This window comes from Electrona antarctica (assembly GCF_951216825.1).
Source record: "Electrona antarctica genome assembly, chromosome: 15".
In the NCBI taxonomy this organism is placed as follows: domain Eukaryota; kingdom Metazoa; phylum Chordata; class Actinopteri; order Myctophiformes; family Myctophidae; genus Electrona; species Electrona antarctica.
Window position 1 is genome coordinate 30,164,358 of NC_136796.1, and position 25,048 is coordinate 30,189,405.

The 25,048-nt window shown below is 42.8% G+C and overlaps 1 protein-coding gene across 1 annotated transcript in view; it reads left to right on the forward strand.

The window, feature by feature from the left end:
- adgrb2 (adhesion G protein-coupled receptor B2) overlaps positions 1-25,048 on the forward strand; it is a 538,535-nt gene that overhangs the window by 428,465 nt on the left and 85,022 nt on the right. The window contains exon 17 of the mRNA XM_079522669.1: positions 16,917-17,043. Within this exon, the coding sequence (XP_079378795.1) occupies positions 16,917-17,043 (127 nt within the window). The remainder of the gene's footprint in view (positions 1-16,916; positions 17,044-25,048) is intronic.

Consider the following 25,048-nt stretch of genomic DNA (forward strand, 5'->3'; position numbering starts at 1 on the left):
CTGTAGTTGTATGATAAAGGGTGAGGGGCTGATAGTTTGATGTCACTATATTACTGTTTATTTCATTGGCCCGTTTGACTGTCAAGGGATCAGCCTCCAGGAAGAAACCCTAAATACAAAGTTAATACACCATTGCACATAAAAACGACTCCAGGGTGTCTAATGAAGTACTAGTCACCTCATAGACACATGAAAAATAAAAAAATTGTGGCACTCCCTCTTTAAAACTGTTTGCTTATAATGACAAAATAACGAGGGTTAAACCATATACAGTACACTTAATTGAACGGGGTCCCCCGAGGGTCTATCCATGGTCTGCACACTGGATTGATTGATTGATTGATTGATTGATTGATTGATGTATTAACAGTTTGCAGAATTACAGTACATTTCAAGTACAACTCAATACAAAAAAACAGTGAGTGGACGACACCATAAAGCACTACACTTGTTTACAATAGGGCCTACCATTTTCAATTCATCAAAACATTTAGAGACGTACGAATATACACAACTATATAGTCAAAAATAAATCATCATAGGAGGTAAAAAGGGAAAATAAATATATACAGTGAGGGGAAACAAACAAAACAAAAAATAATATATTTTGGTTCCTTATGTATCATATTTTTTAAGCTTTTTTAAGCTTTACGGAGCTATGTGTGTGGCTGGGTAGCTGGGTGGGTGCCTGGGTCTGAGCACGAAAACAGCATGGTTGTTTTTCACCACCTGTGCGCAACCGAACACACACACAAACACACATGCATAGATTAACTGTATACTGTATATGATGATTTCGGGTGTGCCAGTACAGTGACAGTACAGTACAGTAGAGGGTACAGTAGAGGGACCCCCACACGGTAACTGTCATTTCTCAACCGTTTCGGACATGGGGCGGCTCGCCGGAATCGGCCCGGCCCCCTGGGCGCGTTCCTGGGGGGGCCCCCGGGGACCCCCACACACTACAGTTGCATCGCTCACTTTTAATGTCTAATCAAGCTTTTGTGAGCATCCCATACCGTTTTTAAGTTGCTTCATTCAGTATTTAGATATTTTATATTGATATTGATCACACCCCCTTCCAATATCATTCCATTTAACCATGTTCTAACCAGTAAGATGCCCTGAGGGCGAGAAGCGACCTGTGCGAGGTCACGTGGACACATCCTCCTGTGTGACGGCAGACTGCTGGGCGAGTGCTGGTGCTTTGACGTGGGGCGTCAGATCAATGGAGTTCTGTACTGGCCATATATGCAGCGTGCCTTGAGTGTACAGGGTTTGATGAGGTCAGATCAACATAAGGAATGCCAGAACAGGTCAGCTCCATGGGGGGCAGTGTCTTGAGTGTACAGGGTTTGATGAGGTCTGGCCATATATGGAGCGTGTTTTGAGTGTACAGGTGCCAGGTAAGGCTGGGCCTTCATTTTCGGGCCTGTTCGCTGGCCGCCGGGCACAGCTACACTAATAACTTTGGGGGGGGGCCCGTCTAGAGTTTGAATGGACACTACTGTAGGTATCAGTCAAAAGGGAGACTATTGAAGAGGAAAAACACCCATGTTTTCAATGAATCTAACATGGTTAAAATGGAGTTTGAAGTTACAATGGGTCTGTTGAAATGCATATCAAATATCTAAATACCGAATCAAGCACAACAGCCAATTAGACATTAAAATGACACCAGACTTGAAAGTGAAATAGTATCCCTTTAACCCCTCCCCCTAAAAAATGTCCTTACACTCTGAGTGTAAAAACAGAACTGGGCCACTCTTTACACTTCTAGTACACGTCTTTTCTAGTAAACCATTTTATAAACCTTTTTTTTTTTTGCCTTTCCTTCTTCAGTGATCCTAGACCGGTTTCGCGCATGCGCACTGCCGTTTACTTCCTTGTTTACGGGCCGACAAAAGTTGCTCATAACTCTAAATCTACGACATTCTCCATGGTTTTGATCATAACGCTGATGTTCTGTGGTCATTTCGGACATCAGCAAACACCTCGCTTGGAATATTAACGCTTCTAAAGAGACAGACGAGGTAGCGTGAGGTACTAAGGGAAAATTATGCCTCCCGGTTTTGGGGGTAATGGAAGGCGAAGCATTTCAGATTAAAATTTGCTTCATCTGCTTGGCACTATAGCACCTTTACCATGAAGAAATCCCCGGCAAAAAAGTGTTACACTCAATTTCACCGTGTACAATCTTGTATGAATGCGTATTTGATCCCTGCATATAAAATTATCCATAGGCGTTCCTTGTGAGCTCATTGCTTAGTCAATTTGTCATGGTGATTGAGCCGCCATAGGATCAGAAAGGATTCAAATTTCATATGTTTCAGTTTCACTGAGTTTCTTTTCCAGAATGCATGAGACTCTGACCACAGTGATGAATATTTTAAATTTGAACTGCCAGAATAGAACTAATATTTCAATTCATGAGCTGGCCTTGTTTGTTTGGTTGTGCATAACGTATATGTTGATGCCCACGGTAATCTTCTGGTTTGGTATTGACTTCTTAGATCAACAAAACATTGGCTGGGTTTTACGACGACACTTAATGCCTAATTCAAACAAAACCATATTAACACAGTCACACGCTCGCGCATAGTGGTGGGAAAATTACTTACATTTTGTACTTTAGTAAAAGTATCAATACTGCAGTGTAATGAAAAAATGATTTTTTTCTTCTTTTTTTTAACTGGCTCTCATAGGTGATGTGAGAACAATGGCTTTCATTTATAGCATGCTAACTTTCCAGGAATAGAAAGCCTGCAGTTTCTATTAGTGTGGACAGCCAAACATTTTGAGTAGACAAAAATGGTACCATATTATAATGTGCATAGTGAGGACCAATTATAGGAAGATACATTGAGAGTGGGTGAAGTCGTCCATTAATACTGTAATACATTGTGTGTGTGTGTGTGTGTGTGTGTGTGTGTGTGTGTGTGTGTGTGTGTGTGTGTGTGTGTGTGTGTGTGTGTGTGTGTGTGTGTGTGTGTGTGTGTGTGTGTGTGTGTGTGTGTGTGTGTGTGTGTGTGTGTGTGTGTGTGTGTGTGTGTGTGTGTGTGTGTGTGTGTGTGTGTGTGTGTGAGATTTTGTGCAGAGTAAAGATTTGCTCCAGTGACTTATATCCACAGCTAGATATATCCCTCCCTCAGGCACATGGCCAGACATATGGCCTGACACATATTCTAACTGGTATGCACAGCCCGTCATAGTGTTGTCGATGTACAACACTGTCATGCGACGGCATGACAGTGTTGTACATCGACAATGGCAGGCCTACAAGCCCATAATGAGTTGCGGATGTGAGTGGGTACGCTATTTTCATTCAAGTTATATAAGCATAAATTAGGCTTAACACGTATAGTGTCATTGGATGCAACCCCAAAACCAGCCCACGTTAACATCCATCCATCCATCCATCCATCCATCCTCAACCGCTCATCTGTAGTCTGGTCGTGGGGGTAACAGCTCCACCAGAGAACTCCAGACATCACTTTCCATACAACATTAGTAACTTCCTCCTGGGGCATCCCGAGGCGTTCCAAGGCCAGTGAGTCGAGTTGATCCCTCCATCTGCGCCTTGGTCTGACCGGGGGTCTCCTCCCAGTGGGATGTGCCTCGAGGACCTCCCTAGGGAGACGCCCGAGAGGCATGCTAACCAGATGCCCGAACCACCTAAATTGGCTCCTTTCCAGGCGAAGAAGCAGCGACTCTACTGCGAGTCTCTCTCGAGTGACTGAACTTCTCACCCTATCTCTAAGGGAGATGCCAGCCACCCGTCGAAGAAAACTAATTTTGGCCGCTTGTATTCACAACCTTATTTTTTCGATCATGACCCACACTTCATGACCATAGGTGAGAGTAGGAACGAAGATTGCTCGGTAGAGCTTTGCCTTCTGGCTCGGCTCTCTTTTCCTCACAACAGTGCGGTACAGCGAATGCAACCCATGTTAACCTCCTTTTCTTATTTGTACACTCTGAGTTATGTACCATAGCAGTCCATTTGGATCCCTGGTGGTCGACCAGGAACCACACATTTCGAACCAGTGCCATAATTTATGGTCATAGTCTCATTGACTGACATGGACTACAAAGGCAATGACGTATGGCGTACGCGCATCCACAAAGATGCACAGATTTATTCTGAAATTCTTGGTTGTTCTTCCCTGAACTGGGGACCACAGGGTGTGTCAATATTGTATAGGCTGGAAGATGCAGATGTGATGTGAACAATAAGGAAAGCAAGTGACAAATATTTAAATGCGAACCAAAAAAAAGACAGTGGTCCTGTTAGTTTCATAGTTAAACTGCACGTTTGGTTGCACCATATAAGATTTATCTTAATTGCACTGGCATAGTCCACACTAAACAAAATATTGTAACAAAATAGGCATTTTCATTTTGCAAACAAGAATGTAAACAGTCGGAAAGAGATAATGTTGTTGCTTATTGTTAGTGAAAAATTAGGGCTTCATGTTTAATTACCAAATCAACTGCCTATTTGGGTCAGTTACATGCGGTGAGCACTCTCATCATCTCCTCATCATTCTAATTTACCACTTGGCCAATCAAGTGGTGTTGACAATCACTGTGTTGTTTTTCTTTTATGCAACATTATTTTGTAGGTTAGAACCTGTCAAGTTTAATCACGCAGTGATGTATTATGTCTCGCAGGGACATGTCAAATGAAAGTGTGAGTATGAATCCATCTGTCATGAATGCATTGCAAACGTATAAACAGCAACTCCTCCTCATCATCAGAGTTATCCAAAACGCGACTCAGTGCCTGCAGTCTAACACACAAATCAGTCTTGCATACACTATTCTGTCCATATCTAATATCCATTCATAACAGACAGGCAGCTTGAATATCTTACAGCATTGGTTCTCTTTCAAATATGCCTGTTTACCAGTGTTGTGTTTGGCAGCAAAATTTGATTTTAGTTTGTCATAGTCTCTTGAATAGTATTCATTTCGTTTTAGTCACATTTTAGTCACCTGGAATGTTTTAGTGTTAGTCTAGTCTATTGGCGGGCCTTGATGCCATCGTAATGACTGTTTTTACAAGCTCACAGCGCGTCGCAGTGCGACGCGTTGTGAGCACCCAGGTATACACATCCATGCAATGCATGCACTTACACACACTCATCCTTGCTGCTTTCGCTCAGACGACCGTGACCTTCATGTATTTTAGCTGACCACTACCACTGACAGGTGATATCAGTCCACTCATAATAATTAATGGCCACCTTGACTTTAGCTCTTTTTACTCCACACCTAAAGCTGAAGCCCACTCTAATCTGCAGTGACTCTTGTGGTTCAACCCCATTTGGGTTGAACTGCTGGATAACGACCAGTGTTGGACAAAGTACTTGAGTCAAAGTATAGATACTTTAACATTATTTTGACTCAAAAGTGAATGTTGCTCACTCAAATTGTTGTGTTTATAAAGCTCAACTATGTATGATTTCTGGTCTGTGTGTGGACAAACAGGGAAGGTACTGTATGTTCGTTATGGACTTAATGGTTCTTCGTCTCAACTTCTTTGCTTAAGTGGTTAAATCATAATGTACTTTTTCCCTTCCTGGGAATGTAGTTGAGTCAAAGGTGCAATATCTGTCTTAGAAAGTATCCAAAAGCACACGTACTCAAGTACATGATACTCAAATGGTAAACGGTGTTCCAGTAAATCTCCTTAGTTACTGTGCACCACTGGTCTATAGCTGATAGATGAGCTCAGAGGTGCCCGCCCCTCTTATCGCGGCATGCAGGTTCCAGATGTCACAGTATGTGTACACACACAGTACACAAACATGGTCGGTTAATCTCCCGCATGTCCCAAATATATCATGCAGCGTTATGAAGCTTCCATTAGAGGGACAAAAGAAAGATGATTGTGAACGCACAATGTGACCGTATAGCATGCCAATTCTGGGCATGTCGCCATAGGTGAACGTAGAACAAATATCCGGCAAAAATAGATGGAATAGTCTGCGGAGCCAAGCGACACGTTGTTACGCAAAGTCATGTGAGCATTTAGAGTAGACTGTTGACGCACAGTGAAGTATATTTTTAGGGTTTATGTGGTTACAAACTGGTTAGCTAAGTGCTGATGTCTAGTGCATTTATCCTCGGTTCTCAACTTTAGGAAAACATGGATTTTATTTAGGAATTAAACGGTTGTTGCGCTGCCCTTAGTTGTGGGTCAGCCAACCCCACACTGTGTTGTTGACACAGTCCTACGCTTGAATCTGCTTCAAGGCCTGAGCCACGCCCTTTCTCTGCCCTTCTCCTCGCTGTCTTTCCCCGTCGGTGTCTAATAGTGCAGAAACTTAAGGGGGAAAGGTGTAGGAGAGAGAGGAAAAAAAAGGCAAAGAAATGCAAGAGTAGTTGTTTTTTTGGACAGGGATCACCTGCTGTCTTTGTGTTGGAAGAGCGTCTGCATTGTGGGCACAAAACCCTATAGTGAGTGCCTCAGCACCCAGGGGAGCGGCCGCGGTCCCCTTCGGATCATCCCGTTCCAGGCAGTAGAAGAGCTGCATGGCCCGGTGGAGGTTTTGGTTTCTGGGGAATTTCGGAAACATAAGGCGGCTATATAATTGTCATCTGAGGAGCTTGATTCAAAAGTGCCATGTGTGCATTCTGCGACAAAAAAATGTCATGAGTCACTGTTCCTTGAATACAAGACGATCCCATCGTCAAAGCATTTTGTATGCAACGGTTAAAGTAATAAGATAGATACTGTATTTAGATAACATTGCACTATATTGACCCTGCAGGGGGGATATTCGGTCGTTACAGCAGCTGGGGGGGATATTTGGTCGTTACAGCAGCTGGGGGTACATGTATGACTGTTCTCCTGATGATGAAACACTATCAGTAGACTCAATAAATGGTACATTTATATAGTAAATGGTGCATTTATATAGCGCCTTTATCCAAGGCGCTTTACATAGATTGTGCATTACATTCACCCATTCACACACACACACACACATGCATACACCGATGCCGGAGGAAACCATGCAAGGTACCAACCTGCACATCGGGAGCAATTAGGGGTTCAGTGTCTTGCTCAAGGACACTTCGACACTAACTCTGGGGGAGCCTGGGTTCGAACTGGCAACCTTGCGGTTCCCATCCAGCCACTCTACCCCTGAGCCACCGCCACCCCAATACAAGGACAAGTAGCCACCGCCGCCAATACAAGGACCAACGAACACAGTCAGTTTTGCTGTGGTTGTCCAGCACAAATATACAGCAGGCTACAGCATAATGCATGATATAGTTAATTAGTGATTGATTGATTGATTGATTGATTGATTTTGTTCTTTAAGTGTCATGCTTCCTAAAAAGCCCAGCCCATATGGACTTACAGGACACTTTTCACAGTTTACATAAACAATGACAATAAATGACAATAAACCGACATGACAGTTTGCAAACAATGATCAAGTGAATACTAAACTAACTAATACACCCACTATTCTTATATGGCAGATTACATAATTATACAACATAAAATAAAATAAAATACGCCATTGGGCCTGTGAGACCGGACATGGACCTATACTTGAAGAGCTGAGATTGTATTCTACTCCAGGCTCTAGAAACAAACTGTGCAGTCTGAAATACTTCATGATTTAATAACCACTCCAATTCTGACTATCTTCCCAGAATAGTTCAGGTTTTTGTTGTTGCATTGCCTCAAATAATGGAACCCTCAAATCATCAAAGTGTACAATAAAACATAAAATTAAATTCATTTTCAACATCAGGCAGGATACCAGTTCTTAGCTGGCCACACAATGACCGCTGGTTTCTGGTTAAAAAGGATTTGACATACAGTTCAGTACCAAAACACTGCATTAGTATACAGTACATGTAGTACAGTACTAGTATACTAGTGTACTAGTAGTGTTTTATATCTCAGGTCAGCGGTGGGCTTATGAAATGAAAGTTACACTGCAAACTTTCTTTAGTGAATAAAATGTTACTTCAACCAGAGTATGCAACAAAACTGTCTGACTGGTTAAGCGAGCTATTCGCCGTGCCGAGTGGTGCAAAGTCACCTTCAGCCGACGCAGCGCGGTCCATGTCATGCACCGACAGGTGCATAACTTGCACCATAACTTGCCCCCCCCCCCCCCATTTTCTTTTTTAGGGGGGGGGGGGGGGGGGGCGAGTCAATTGTCATTGACTTGTGTGTGCCTGGAACGCCATCACATTGAAAACCAATTGTGCCTCATTGCGGAACGAAGGGGGTCACCTGTGGTTTACATTTTTTAAATAGAACTAAAAGTGTCAGTGACGTCAGGTGAATATAATGCATGTCCGCCTCTCCCTCAACGTATCCACGCACGCACGCCCACACACACGCACACACACATGCACACACACATGCACACACACACACACACACACAAGACACAAAAGTGGGTACACCTGTCTCATTCAGATTCATGAATAACCTTGCGTACATGAGGAGGATATATTGTAATGTGACATTTGGGACCAAGAACATTATGTAAGTTCAAATCTCATAATTCACTTGAAAAGTGGAAATAATAGTAATAGTAATTCCAAGCGCAATTAAAGCAGGGTCCAATCAGAAACAAGTGCCGGATGCTTCAAGAATGTCAAACATCATTTAGAATACTAGCAACTCCATTTTTCAAATAATTGTAGTGAAGTAAAAGTATTGGAAATTGGAATTACTCAAGTAAAGTACAAATATCTCAAAGAGCACAGAGGCGGTAACGGTGAAAGTTGGAGATCCATGCCCCACTATGCAATACCCGTTATACCCATGTCAGAGTACCCGTTCCACTCATCTGTCTGTGTCCCTTTTATGGAGATTGCTGTATCTGTCTCTCCGTGTCCCTTTATTCCTATATACGGAGTTCTCTGTCAGGCATGCCCAAATATGGAGTGTTGTGATGTCAGAACAGGCCAGCTCCATATGTGGAGCATGGGCAGGGGCCCTGTCCAGACAGAGCCTGGGCAGAGGCCTTTTGTGGCGGTTCTGGACAACCGTGGGTCCGACCAACTCGACACCGGGCACTGCACGCCCTGTGGGGATGTGGAACGCGTGTCGAATTTGAAGTCGGTGGGGCTAACGTTCTCGAGTTAAATGCATTACCGCCGTACACACAAACGGACATGGTGCATTTATATATAGATAAATGACAGATCATATTGTAAATGGTGGTGCCACTAAAGCTGCCGTTCAGTAGCTTGTATTGACTGAATAAACAGATGTCTTCACTTGTATCAGCGTTGAGCAGGTTAACATCCCTTTTAGCTGCTGTTTCCTAATTTATACTGCATTGCAGCAATAATTGTTGATCTGCTATTTTTGACACAGGACACCATCATACAACAGAGTATGAATCAGGCTTAATGTGATTCACTTGCAACCTGCCGTGTCATACATCAGCTGCTGTTTTCCTTAATCACCATCTGTTGCTGAGTATGTGCGATCATCTTTGCTCTGTACTCTTCACCATCCTATAGTCTCTTAGTTTTATTGTTATTTTCAGATTTTCAAAGCTTTTGACGTTTTTTCTTTTAATCCATTGAGACCTGGAACGCATCCATGTCACGTTAGCGTTTAACCACATTAACCATTAACCCATTTTGGGGCGGGAACCCCTTTTGGTGTTTTAAACATTGTTATAATTTAGCTATTGAAAAATAGCAGATATACAAGCTCATAGCGCGCCACCGAGTGGCGCGCTATGAACTTGTAGGTCTGCTATTTTTGAAAAATCGTTAAAATGTGCCTCAAATCTTTCCGAAAATTGTCATGATTTAGAAAACTTTTTTTTTTTAATTTCGACGTCAGGCCTGAATGGGTTAAGAAGAAGAAAAAGAAACAACCAAAATAAAATTGTCAGAAGGTGACGGACCAGAAAGTAGATGATGAAAGGAGATGTACAATATAAACTAGGCATATAAAAGAGGCACTGTCACAAATATACTATGCAAATGCAGAACACTGCTCAAATTTATGCCCTTGTCTCGCAAATGCACCAAACCCAACGAAACGCTCCCACCACCACCACCACCAATACAAAGAAAAGTTGAACCAGTCTCAGTTTGAGGCTCATCATATTTCATAGTCTGCGGCCCAGTTGTCACAAAGATAATGCTTTATGCTGATATGGTCTCTTTTCCACTGCGTGACTGTATGAGTAATGATGATGGCCAAGGGAATGACAGGGGTGTGGCCGTCCTGAAAAGATGGCAAATAACATGGGTGGATGAGGAAGAGAAGGGCATATTATTGAGGAAGATGCAGAAAGGGGGTTTAAAGTAGGTGTGGGACGATTCACTTACCTCCTGATTCCACCTAGGGTGCCGATTTCATTTATGTTGCGATTCGATATTGCGATTTATTGCAATTTTTTTCCCCAAGTTACTTTGCTTTTATTATACTAGAACTTTTTAAAACAATTCTAAACAATATACTGTAGACCATGAAAAGCCCAATCATATAAGAACATTTTAAAACAATTCTAAACAATATAGACCATCAATCATACACTACCAATGCAGCCAGATAACGTCAGTCAGTCTTTCTGTCATGAACAATACATAAAATAAAATCGATTCTGAACTTTGCGACTCGATTTTAATATTGATACTTGCATATCGATTTTTCAAGCAATAGATCCCATTAGAGGGTCGATCTATTGGTCGGTGTGTCTGGAGATAATGTCGTCAAAGTGCTGAACTGACCAAACTGTCAATAGACCACAGAAGTGCCTCCACAATTAGTTTTACTTTCGAGGGGGTTCTAAATTGACCCTCACAAGTCAAAATTGATCCTTACGATTGAATAGCAATTCAGTTATTGTTGGCAAGCAACACTGTCATGCGATGGGGTGTAAATTAAACCTAGCATCACAGGTGCAGTGGTGGATGTAATTCCTCGGCCTACTGGCAGCGTGCACAATACATTTGGAGCTGATCGGTCCAGTGGTTTGCGAGATTACACCACGGACACGAGCACGCACGCACGTACACATACACACGCACACACAAACGCACACACACACCACCTTGTAGACCAGTGATTCTCAACATTTTTTCCATTTCAAGGACCCCAAGTTTAATATGCATTAGGCCGTGGACCCCTATTTGATTTATTTTCGAGGGGCGCTAGCCCCTCCTATGCACAGCTTTGTGTGTATGTCTGTCTGTCTGTCCGTTTGAGCACGGAATGTGCTCTGCTGATTGGCCGAGCACGGAATGTGATGTATGATGATAAGAGCGGCCACTCACTTCACATGAGTGTGATTTACACTGTAAAGTCCTCAATGTTTAGCTCCACAGGTGTACAAGTAGACCTAAAGGGACCTGTAAAGAGTTATAGACCTGTGTTTAGCTCCACAGGTGTACAAGTAGACCTTAAGGGACCCGTAAAGAGTTCTAGACCTGTAAAGGGCCTAACGTTGAGAAACAATGTTCTGGACGGCCATTTACAGTATGGGGGCCAAGCACATGGCAGCTAAAAAGCTTCTCTTCACTGCGGAATGGATGACATTAGGGACTAATAATCATCAGTTATTTGGAGGAAACTATTGGCAGTATGAATGAAAAAAAAAGGTAAAATGGCACAAAGTGCTGGAGATGCAATAAGGGTAAAATCCACACATCACCATCGAGGGGAGGGAAATTGCTTCTATTGTCCTCTGGCAGCGGCATAGCTGCCATTCTTGAGTCATTACGCACCAACATAACACAACTTAGAGACAGCAGTTTCATTATATCCAATCATTTGGCTTAATTAATTACAGTAAAGTAGCTTAGTCACCATTGCTGCTTTTCCTATAGTACTTAATGGAGCATGTGATGTATATCTAAACCATGCAGCACAGCATTGTACACAGAGGAAGCTACTGTATATGGAATGACTGTTGAATATTAAATTACATAAAAAGCTGCTTGAAAACTGAAGACACATTTTGGCAGTAGAGAATAAAGACACATTTTCACTGGCTGCAAGTTGTGTTTACAATTTAACCAATTTTAATAGGGTGTGCACTGTATGCAATCAACCAATGATTATAATGTCATGGCATTTTTTCTTCTAAATTACTTTCCATTGTGATGCCGGTAAATAGGAATTGATCCAAGCCGGGAACACAATTGATTGATCGATAGTTAAAATAAACATGCTCTGAAAATGTACACGGGCCACACATGACTGATCTGGGATCAATTCCCTTTGAAGTTTTCTGATCGGGTCTAGAGCAAATATAACTTCATCAGGGGGGCAGAAACCAGACACGTGCTCTTCCAAAATGATTCCCCTCTACTAGATTAAAGACATTTAATTCAGTTTATCCAAGTACTTCTTGTTCTACTTTGTTTGGTATCTCCATATACCTACTCACTGTGCGACTGGCGAGACTAGACTCCTCCATTCTGCATTCATGCGGGGTAACAAAAACATCACGGCCGCAACCAGAAACCACAATCGGATCAAGGTCATCGGTCTAGGTGTGGCCGAGACCGTTCCAACTGGACAGTTCGGAATGTATCACACATTTTTTATCAAATGAAGAACTGTTGCCCTAATAATGCATATCAAACTGGCATCTCAGCCTTGAAATGATGAGAATCAATGCATTCGGGCTGGGCAGGAAATTGATGATTTGAGACTAGATATCATCCGGGAGTTGGATATCACGGAATGACAAAAGTGTTGTTGTTTCATCACAATATTGATATTGGATATTAGATTTTGTCCATATCACCCATGCAGGCCTACTGTGTGTGTGTGTGTGTGTGTGTGTGTGTGTGTGTGTGTGTGTGTGTGTGTGTGTGTGTGTGTGTGTGTGTGTGTGTGTGTGTGTGTGTGTGTGTGTGTGTGTGTGTGTGTGTGTGTGTGTGTGTGTGGGGGCGCGCGCGCGCGCGTGTGGCCGCGCGCGCGCCCGCGTGTGTGCGCGCGTGTGTGTGGGCGCGCGCACGCACGCGCGTATGTGTGAGTGGGCACGCACGCACGCGCGCAGCAGCAGCATGGAGCATCTCACTCCATCTGTCCTTAGTGCACACAGTCATTAATGCATGCGTAATCATAGTCCATATGGCGATATATCACTTGTATAAGTGAAGCCATTTGTAAATACTCAACATGACATCTCATGTGGGGCCGCTTCTGTTCGAATGAGCGTCACTCTTACAAAGCTTGCGAGGAAGCATTCAAGGACGGTAGACACAGACAGATGGAGTAGAGACGGTAGCAGTGAATTTTCAAAGCCCGGTGGGATTAATCCGAGACAATGTAGCATACAATAATTTGATTTCCTAAGTACACTTAAGCACAATCAAATCTACGGTACACCACTGCACGTCACAAAAAAACCCCCCAAAGTACGCAAAGGGACACAAAAATGTAGACATTCATTATTACGCATTATCAAAAGCTTTCACACTTGTGCGTGTTCAAACGTGCATGTGCGCACACGCGCACACACGTGTGCACACATGCCTGAAGTCATTCAAACATTTTAACAACCATCAGACTAAACCCAAGTTTGTCCCTGACGGCAAAATATTCATGAAGTCATCTGGTCGTCAGAACAAGATTCAAGAGCCGGCAAACACACCCGTGAAGACAAACGCGCCGTGCTGCTACCTGACAAGCTGTCTCTTTACCGAGCACGCTTTGTCCATGTCACTCATTTTCAGATGTGCAGTCTTTGAAGATGTCACCGTGCAGGTGATCATTAGGGAATTTCACTCTCACTTACTGACAGCATGTCAGGTGAGTGTGTGTGTGTGTGCGCGCGTGTGCGTGCGTTTGACTGTGTGTGCGTGCGCGCGTGTCTATACTTGTTATAAGTAATACAACAAGTACACCTATAGTAGAATTTGAGAAGAAGACATTATTTTCCTGGTACTCAAGACTTTTGGACTTACGTACTGTATGCCTGATTTATACTTGATTGCACACCAATGTCACACACATAAAATAGCTGATCTACAAGGCACATCTACAATGTCAACACATTGTGCAGCGGCTGTTTCCGGTGCGTAACGCTGGCTAGTTTTGATTTAAAAAATGGGGGTGGGGGGGTGAGTGGCAGTAATTATGGTGAGTAGAATAAGGAATCATGGCCCATCCAGATGATAATATACAGCAAGTCCCTGCAAATGGATATAACCAGCTGGTCCATTCTGTCTGGTCCTGCTGCTGTGTTACAGCAAATATATCTCTCTCTCTCTCTCCGCCAACCTGTGAGCTATTCCTACCACATTTTGAATTCCAGGCCTTTGACACATCTTGTCAGTGGTTATATAAGGGTGGAAACTAGAGCAGACAACATGACTCCGACCCCAAATACTCAACTAGATATAACTTATAAAGTTGTCACGCCCACCCACCTCCAGAGAGGTAAACAGTGCTGCAGCATCGTTGCTGTTGGGGGGGGGACCTTATGTGGCCAAAACCATTACTTTTGAGGAAATAAAATATATGTCTTAATAGCATTCAATGTAGTTATTATTTAGTCATGAGCTCTTAATGTTTTTTGCTGGTTTATAAAACCCACATATATATCCACTTTCAACTAGCCGTTCCTCATTAGGCAATCACAGATCTACAAGCTCACAATGCGACACATGAGCTTTTTGTAGCCCATATTTTGCGCAACACTGGCATACGACAAATTATAAAATAGGGCTTAAGGGATTAAGGATGACCACTAGTGTTCATTTAGCTCGAAGAAATGAAATATGAAATATGGAGATACAAGGTTTCTGCCTGACAGCGACATATTGCCATTTGAAGCCCACACACATTCCTATTGTGTGGAAGCATGTGAATATTGCAAATTCCATGCAAATCCCGGTATACTGTAGCAAAGTCCTTAGCAAGGTGTTACTTCATTACATTTTTCCTCTGTGTTGTAAACTACGCTCGTTGCTGTTAGCTTTATGAGAGCTAATTAAGATCTCCACTAAAGCAGCAGCCATGAAAGCACGGCCCACTCTACGTTGTTGTTGCCTTGTAATTCAATGATGTTGCTATTCATCATCTCAGATGGGCAACGACATCAGAGAGACATCGTTGGCTGTTTAGGAATCCATTGCCTAATGAATGGCCGCCTTGTCTTCATCTTTTTGAAGATTCATGTTCATGACAGCTTCTGTCACCAGCGGTCTTAAGCTGAGTATGTTATTTTACCAACTAAAGTTTTGTTAAATTGGTGTCTGAAATTCTATAGGATGCTTTGCTTACTTCCGGGTATGACAATTGCCTTCAAAAGCCTAGAATAGCATTGGCAAGGGTTAAAGCGACGACTTGTGAGTTTTATGTCCAATGACCGAACTACAATAAACATGGCGATGCATCTGTTGCCCTGCTGTCGACCAATAGGTGTCCTATGCACTAGGGCCGAAATTTCTCAATGGAAAAATAGAGATCACCTCTTGTTAGATAGCTAGAAACTAAAAGTAGATTTTTTTTTGTTGCATAAATCAATGCTATTGAACACCCTTTACGTCTGTGTGTTGGTTAAAACAATGTTGAACCAATGGAAAGTATTAAAACGTGCTTCGACAAAAAACACTTAAAGGTCCTTGCAGACTGGACACGTTTTTTGGAAAACCGGCGGAAAAACGCAGTAGTCTGCAGGGACCTTAACTCCACTTGAGCTGGATGTGTGTTTTGTTTTGTTTCTTTTTTTTTTTTTTTTTTTTTTCCGGAAAGATTGACATTTTGGAGTTTCTTCCAGACAGCAGAGATATATTATTGCAGATTGGTTAAACATAACGGATTGGCCCGTGTTCAGGAGTGGGAAGCCGAGCGTGATCATGATATTTGTCACTGCACATAACTAGACCCCATATGGACATATAGCGCCTCACTGGCATGTGTGCCAGTAGGGTACAACAGCAGTGACAACAGACAGGAATGTGTATAGGGGGGACTGGGGAGGAATTAATCGGCATGACAACGGAAAAAAACCCGGAAAAAAAACACTTTCATTCAAATAAGTCCTTTAACTTTAAACATGAGGTCAGTGTATAGCGGTGGCTGCCAGGGTAATTAGTTCAATTTGAATCTCACAGTGGTGCTATCGATCGACCCCCACACTGAACCTTTCATTAGAGCGTTTAGAGAGAGGTTGAGGAGAGGGCAAATGGAGGTAAGAAAGAAAAAAAGGCCAATTAACATGTCTATTTTCCCCCTATAACATTACGGTTCTAGTGAGCCGCATTGCCAGTGACACTTTAGAAGCCAATTCACCCATAAATTGCTGAATAACCCCTGTCCACCATTTATGTATGCCACATTAGCATTGTTAACATTAGCTGATTCAACACTTACCATTTTCATTCTCAATAGCCCAGCATTTTCTTCTTTTGTGAGACTTGTAGGGGGTTTCGTCCAATTCCCCGTGTGGCTCAAGAAGACACAGATTGATAAGGCGAAATGAAGAGAGAGTGTTTGGATTTGTGAAGAATGGGGAGGATTAAAACGGTACCAATTGGGGTGACACTGGCTTCCTGTGCCAACCGAATAAATGGACCTGTCCGTCGTGTGAGAGTGGGCATCACTGCACAATGAGCCCATGTTGACTGAATGGGAAATGGATGATAGTGGGTGGCTATCTCTCGAAGCTCTGCGTCACTGTCTGTCTGTCTGTCTGTCTGTCTGTCTGTCTGTCTGTCTGTCTGTCTGTCTGTCTGTCTGTCTCCTTCCAATCACTTGTGTGTACTGCAGTGGTGGTAATAGCAAGCAGATCTACAAGGTCACAACATTGTGACGTGTGTATAAAAGGTACTTAAGTGCAGTAGCCTACTAAAGTACATTGGTGTTACTGTAACTGTTAACTTGGATGTGTCTGCCTTCAACTCACAGTGCTGTTTGTCTGCCTCTTCCCTCCCAACACCTCCAGGGAAGCCGGGGCAGAAAATTGGGGCACGGAAGGCTGCCAAACGGTCGCGTCTACCCCGGTCCACACCAAATGCCTGTGCAGCAGGATCTCCACCTACGCCGTGCTAGCGCAGCAAGCTAAAGACCCGGTGAGTCTCCGCCACCTAAAGCCCCACTCTGCTCTGTATATAGGGAGAAGATGAACTCTACTCTGGGGCTAACGTGGATGCTTATAACCCTAACAGAAGTCCAGAGCAGTGAGTTGATGAGAGGCAGTCATTTATATTGTACCTGACAGTTACACAATAAGACTACAGGCAGTTTTAGTGTGTGCCATAATAGCTGCTTTTATCGTTCTCTAAGTGTGCCAGTTTATCTGAATAACTGCAGAGGTGACCAGTATCCTTTTACAGTTTATTGTTTTTTGGGATACCAAGGCGGTGTCTCTCTTTCATAGATGATGTCCTTGCAGCGTGAAATGGGGAACACATGAAGCAATGTATTTGGACAGTGATGAATAAGTCACACATGTCTTGTTCCATACGGTTTCTTGCACTCCAGGCAGTGACAGTAGCCTATGTTTGTGTCTTGTATTTTACCTAGATCATTGTCACATAGAGAGACTACCAGTCTCTCTATGAAAATATTTTGTTGGGTGCGTGCATGCGTGCGTGCGTGTGGCTGTGTGTGGCTGTGGCTGTGTGTGTGTGGCTGTGTGGGGCTGTGATTGGGTGCATGTGTGTATATTTGCATGTGTGTGTGCACACGCACATGAGAGACAAGGTAGCGTGCGTGAAAGACAAACCCACACACAGTCAAATACTTAGAGTCTGTTTAACTCTTTAGTGTAGCAATGGAAACACACACGCACGCATGCCGAGTGTGCACGCCGCGCACACACACACACACACACACACACACACACCCCCTCTGAATTTAACCCTCAGTGCTTAACAGAGTTAAATACACACTTTTCTGTGTAGAGAAGACATGAGTTCTTGTTGTTTGCCTGCAGTGTGTGGCCTTCACATCTAAATAAAGGAGAATTCTGGAGTATAGCCCTTTTCTCACCGCATTCTGATGATAATATATCCATTAGCCTCGATACCCAGGCTTTCATTTCGTCTGCGCGAAAAATGAAAGCCTGGATTTACGCATGGGCTGCACTGGCCTAAACGTGGGAGTCAACCCTTCCGCGTAGGCGTCGCTTCAAATGATGTGACGTCGGGGCTCTGAACGGTGTGCACCCCTCAAAATAACACCGTGAGGAAATCATTACCAGTGGAACTTCAAACGAGGCTATGCGAGGAAAATGAGGAGAATGGCTGAAGAACCCACCACACCGTCTAAGAAAAAAACCAACGTGTGCCGACTCTGTGGAAATAACTTTGACAGTCCGTTAGAATGGTATACTCCAGCAACCAGTGGTTTCTGCTTCTGGTCGACACAATAACAGTGCTGCACTGGGGGGGGGGGGGGGGGGGGGGAGGAGAGACCGGGGCTGACGGACAGATCGGTGAACCAATCAGGGTGTGCGCAAATCTGAGCCCTCCCATCTAGGCCAGAAATGTCTAGCGTTAGCTCAGGCTATATATCCATTAACCACTGGTATAGGCAATCCTTCTCTACCGCGTTGTAGCTTTAAGCAGGGAGGCGGGGTCTATCGGCCTCTTGCTGTATAGGCTGAAACCAATAATTGTGACATGTCATAGACATAGGTCATACCCCAAAAAGGCGCACACAACCCTTTCTGTATAGAGCGTCGCAGTCCCGCCCCCTACCCTGGACCAGGAAATGATTCTCCGTTAATTTTCCTCATAGACATTTCAGAAAGTATTTATTTAAAGACGTTTACGCCGCGGACAAAGCCAACTCGAGTCGTGACAAATCATGACAACAAACACAATTTTTTGGGCCGAACAAATAATTAGAAAGAAGAAAAAACGGCAGGTTACAACACTTTTTTTGTTGTTTTTCTACTTTGTAATTATTTGTTTGGTCCAAAATATTGTTTGTGTTGTCATGAGTTGTCACGACTCGAGTTGGCTTTGTCCGCGGCGTAACCGTCTTTAAATAAATACTTTTAGAAATGTCTATGGGAAAAATGCATTGGGATTAATTTCCTGGTCCATGGTAGGGGGCGGGGCTGCGACGCTCTATAGTATTGGTTTCTTCCAAAAGTTGTGCAGTTGTGCCCCACCACACAGGTGTTTGTGACGTTTGTGTCATGATCAATGTCAATGTAGCAGACCTGAGGACGATTCTACATATGTCTTCTGAATGCTGACAGTTTTCTGAAAAACTTATGTTTCTATGTCAGTGGTTCTCAAACATTTTCATGTCAAGGACCCTCAAATATATATGTATTTGGCCGCCGACCCCCATCTGAAAATATGTAGACCCCACCCAGAAGCAAAGATTTGAGTAAAAAATGTTCGCTCTGAAAGAATATATTCAAAGATTTGCGCCACATTTGCGACTCGGTGCCGCGCTATGAGCTTGTAGATATGCTATTTTTCAATACCTAAAGTATAACATAATGCTTAAAACCCCAAAAGGGGTTCCTGCCCAGAATGCATTGACTTATCCTTCGGTCTCCTAATGGACAGTGAAGAACGTGACAGGTCACTCCCTTTCTCAACACTGACTAATACACAGAAGAGCTGTAGCAATGCAAACTGAAAGAGCAATCAACATGTTAAAAAATGATGTTGGGGAGACGATAGAAGACCCTATCCAAATTTGCGAGGCATTTAGAGATTATTATGGTAAATTATATAGCTCCGAGACAAATCAAGAAGATGTAGTTGAGAGCTCCTTTTTGGATGGAATTAATATTCCTAAAATTCGAGAGGAAGACAGTAAAAAGCTGGGGGCAGATGTGAGTATTGGTGAGATTTTGGAGGCAATGAGTAATATGAAGTCTGGAAAAGCTGCAGGGCCTGATGGTCTGCCGATAGACATTTATAAAAGATTTGCGGGCAGATTGGCGAGACCCCTCTTGGACATGTATACTGAATCTTTTGAAGAGGGAGTATTGCCTCCCACTTTGAGAGGAGCCCTCATTATACTTTTGCCAAAACCTGGTAAATCAAATGATAGATGCAGAAGAGCTGTAGCTTGTTTCCATTGTGGTATTGCTACTTTTTAGTGAACCATTTAAACCCCAGCATCCGTATTGAAACGTTGCCAGCGTCACTAGTTAGCATATAGATCCGTAAGGGACTCCGCTCAACCGGTTAAAGGTCCATTTCACTGCTGGAAGAAACTGCAATCACTCATTGTTAATAGTATTTGTAGTAACAGTAGCACAATTAGAAATGTGCACTCTATTGCCAGAAAAAACTATGAAGTCTGTGTGTTTGACTAGGGTTTGACTGGATTGTTTAATTCCTACAATGACCATAATACTTTGGTGCACTTGTGGTTGGGAGACACCCCATGTGGGCTGTCTTACTGACACAACATGTAGGCCTAGTCCAGGAAGGAAGTGAGACCGCATTTTCATGACATCTTTTGATCACGAAAAGGGTATCTTTGAAAGACAAAGAAGAGGTACCGCACACTGTCAGACACTTGCCAAAAAAAATTGCTCTTTATTAGGTCGACGTTTCGGTCGCTTAAGACCTTCATCATGTCTGTCCTGATGAAGGTCTAAGCGACCGAAACGTCGACCTAATAAAGAGCAACATTTTATTGGCAAGTGTCTGACAGTGTGCGGGACTTATTATATACCCTTTTCATTATATGCTCGATTGCCCTACGCACCTGTCGCCAGCCTTTTGAGGTGTGCATCGGCCTTTTGCTATAAACTTTTGATCGCGAACATGGTGTAATGACTAAAATATCTAGGAACACTATATAACACATATATAAACCCCAGGAAAGTGTTTTGTGTGTCCTAATCCATCATTACAATATGATCTGGTTGCTAAACGGGTGAAGTGGCCCTTTAAGAAAAAATAAAACAAAATCTGAATACTGAATTTCCCTCTCACTCCTCGTCCTCTATTTCATTGAAACTCTTCAGCTCAGATTGACCATTAATCATTTATTGCAAAGCTATTGCATTTAGTATGGCGGTGTGGCTCTGCTCATGTGATATCATATCATCTGATATCATATCACATTTGATATATCAGGTTATCTGTGCACCGAGACACAGCTCTGATTTCAACAACAAACCCCAGAGCAGTGCATAACATAAAGACATTACATCAACATAATACATCCATAAAACACATTATAATCACAGATACCCATAACAGAACTAGATACCACATATAGTACAATCCATAAATCACATTATAATTACAGAGTCACCCATTACAGAACTAATGCCACAGGGAGGAGGCCATAGGCTAGAGGCACAGTTGGAACTCCCTTCTGATTATATAATAAACCTTCTGACTTCTGTGTCTCAATGAACTATCGCTTCGCTGGATTCTTGTCACTTTGCTCACTCTTACTTTTCTTCCATCTTATTAACACCTCCAGCTGTTTCTCCGTCCTGCCAGCACTCCCACGTCATTATAGAGGGTCACCCTTAGCCTCGCTTTCAAGGTGTTTGCTGCAGACTTCTGTTCTTACTCCCTCCTGCGGATTATTAATGATACGTAGCTTGCGGAGTTAGTTCAGTCAGATATACTCAAGCGGGTTCATGCTATGCTCAAGGGACATAAATGTATTCGAGGGGTTAATATGCTGCATTACTATGTGGGTGTATACAGTGTTTGCAAGACCCACATGTCATTCGCTGATGTGGCAGTCAGCTGACCAATTTGGGCAGGGTATTTAAGCTGCATGCTTCTTCCTACCTTCCTTCTGCATATGGTTCCTGGTTGTTATGTGGTGTTTGCTCCCACCGCCACCCCAGCACCACCGGTGGGCTCTGTTATTTTTGTTCCCCATGGGGGATTGTTATTCTATATCTATCTCCCTGCTCTTTATGTTTAATGATGGCGTTTAATTGTGCCGAGCAGGGAGAAAATTGCAGCAGAGCCGAACGCCAAGATAAAATATTATATGCACACTTGTATTCTGATTCTATAATAAATATTGGTTAAATCTATTGGTGAGTTATCTGACTGAAGTGTGATTATGTCAGACCGGAGCACATGACAAGAGATTGTGTTAAAGAGACGACTGCGTACTCTAAACGTGGGTGTGAAGTTCATCATTTTCGCTCTGTGGTGGAAGAAGTATTAATATCTTACTTGAATTATTTTGTCTTATTGCATTTTTTTTGTCTTATTGGGCAATATAACAATATAAAAATATTAGTAAGTAAATGGACTGTGTTCAAGATTTTTGCTTGAGTGAAAGTACAAAAGTATTGACCAAACTTACGACGAACTTAAAGAAGCAACAGGTAAAAGAGTTTCAAAAGTTTTCAAAATGTGTCAAAATGTATCCAAAATAGCTTACAAGCTCACCACAACGTTTTGAGCCTGTAGGTAACCTTTTTTTAATAGACAAAGTATAAAATAGGGCTTAATAAGTCAATACATATTTTTGACTTCAAAATAACTTCTAACTAAAGCTTTTAAATAATTGTAGTGTATTTAAAAAGTATAATATTTGCCTCTGAGAGGTAGTAGAGTAGAAGTATTGAAAAATCGATAGTCATGCAAAGTAAGATTGTAGGCTATACTACTACTGTACAGTACTTGAACAGCACTTGAACCCCAGCATCCTTATTCTAGGGGGAACATTAGCCAACAATAGCAGATCTATAAACTCACAATGTGTTGTGAGTTTTAGTGGCAGCGGTGGCCGAACGGATAGCGGATCGGTCCTGATACCGGAAGGTCACCAGTTCGAATCAGCGGTCCGACACGTTAAAATCACCACCGCTGAAGTGCCCTTGAACAAGGCATTGAACCACTACGATGAAATGTGTTCTATGAGCAGGGCCTGGCTGGAAACAAGTTCTTGAGCTTAGCCCAGATACCCTGGGTAAATATAGTAATCATTTCATTTCATTTCAGCTTGTAGATCTGCTATTTTTGTCAAAGACATCTGGTGTAGAGGGACAAAAGACATCCGTGTACAGGTCAATGTTGCTAAGAATAGAGGGGTTTAGGTTGTAGTTATTTACTTTCCACTACTGTGAAATTGTACCTAGATATTAGGACGCTGAGAAAGTTGACTACACACACACACACACACACACACACACACACACACACACACACACACACACACACACACACACAACACATCAGTACTCAAGGACAACTTCAGCCAGGCTCCAAGGAGATGGAAAGCAGTTGCCAGGAATGAAGGATTATGGGAGCAAAAGTTCAGCCAATGAGAAAACACAGTCAGACATGTCTGTGCTGGGGGAGTGGGGGGAGAGAGAGAGAGAGAGAGATGCATGGAAGGGAAGCAAGTGTGACGACAGTCGACAGAAAGAGATGGTGTCTACTTTGAAGGGAGAAGGAATTTCAATGAGCCCACAGGGTCTGTGGGCTATATAGCTGTTAGAAGCCTGCGAGTATACGATCACGTAAGGCAGTGGTTCTTCTTAACGTGGGGTCCGGGGACCCCAAGGGGTCCTTGAGGGAGTCCAGGGGGGTCCCTGGCAAAATGTGTAAATAGTACCTCTCGCCTGAGAGATAATGCAGCCTACTTTATTTGAGTTGTTTTTACAGCTGTTTGATGTTGATTGATTATGTGTGAACAATTCGAGCAGCTTGATTGTTCACGTATTTCTCATGCTTTTATAGTGACAGGTTGATGGACATTAACCTTAACGTTTACAGAATGAGCGGCACGGCATAGTTAATGATGGAAAATGAGTGGTCCTGTGCCCGGTGCACCATGTGTTCTACGGAAAAGAATGGGATGTCCACACTATGCATCCACATGATGCTATTGCAGGTTTTCAAAGTGGAGTCTGGGGACCCCCACAGGTCCTTGAGGTTCCATGGGGTCTCCAGCAAAATTGGTCAATATAGCATCACAATCAGTTAAATCACTTTAACCACATCTTTATAGTAAGGCTTTTTGCAAATTGTCGATCTACAACCTCACCACAACAACAACATTAAAACAAAAGGAAAAAACAACAAAAAACACTGGCATAAAATCTTTTCAGATGGTGGTCTGCAGTCAAATACAATAGAGGGAGCGTGAACAACGATCTCCCACTTTCAAAACAAATATCGGTAAAATTCTCCTTCTACAACAGGGCCACCCAGGCGTGGAATGCCCTGACCCCCTCCCTCAAAAAATGCAGACCACTTCCATCTTTTAAAACAGGCCCAAGGGAGAGGAAATGATCCTTCCCCCTTAAAAAGGTGATCACACACCCCCCTTCCCTTTTCCCCACTCTGTACATACAATTTATTCTTTCCTGAAATGATTTAGATTTTTTGTTATTGATGATATTGACTTTTGTTGTTATTCTTCATGTCATGTCTATTAATTGATTAAGGCCTAAATGGAAACAAGACCGCAAGGATGTTTTTGGCTGTACAATGTTGCTGTTTGTACATTAATCAAACACAGTATATCAATTTGGGGTTCCTTGACATGAAAGTGTTTGAGAAACACTGGTTTACAGCACAGATAGTTACTGTAATTATCCATCAACTTGACAGAAATCAACACATTTTACTCAAGAAAATGACAGTAATAATGTTCATACTGTAACATTCATGCATACATGACAGCTGCATTTAATGGACACATTAGTGTGACATTCATTCACTGGTTGCTTTTATGCCATCTTATGTATTGAGTCTCTCTTTACCCATGTCTATTCAACTCTCCACCTATCCTAACAGGCATATTCTCCTCAGAAATGTGGATCCTATTCCAAAGTCTGAGTGATTTAACACGCACGCACGCGCACGCACGCACACACACACACACACACACACACACACACACACACACACACACACACACACACACACACACACACACACACACACACACACACACACACACACACACACACACACACACACACACACACACACACACGTGTGCACACAGTCTAATATTGACTTTGCCTACTCTGTAGCAATGGGTTGGCCGTTCCATATACAGTGTGCTGGAGTGGGGGGAAAAAAATCACATTCACTCATGTGACATTTGTGAACATTAGTGATTCATCATTGAGTCCCATTACTCCATTAGACC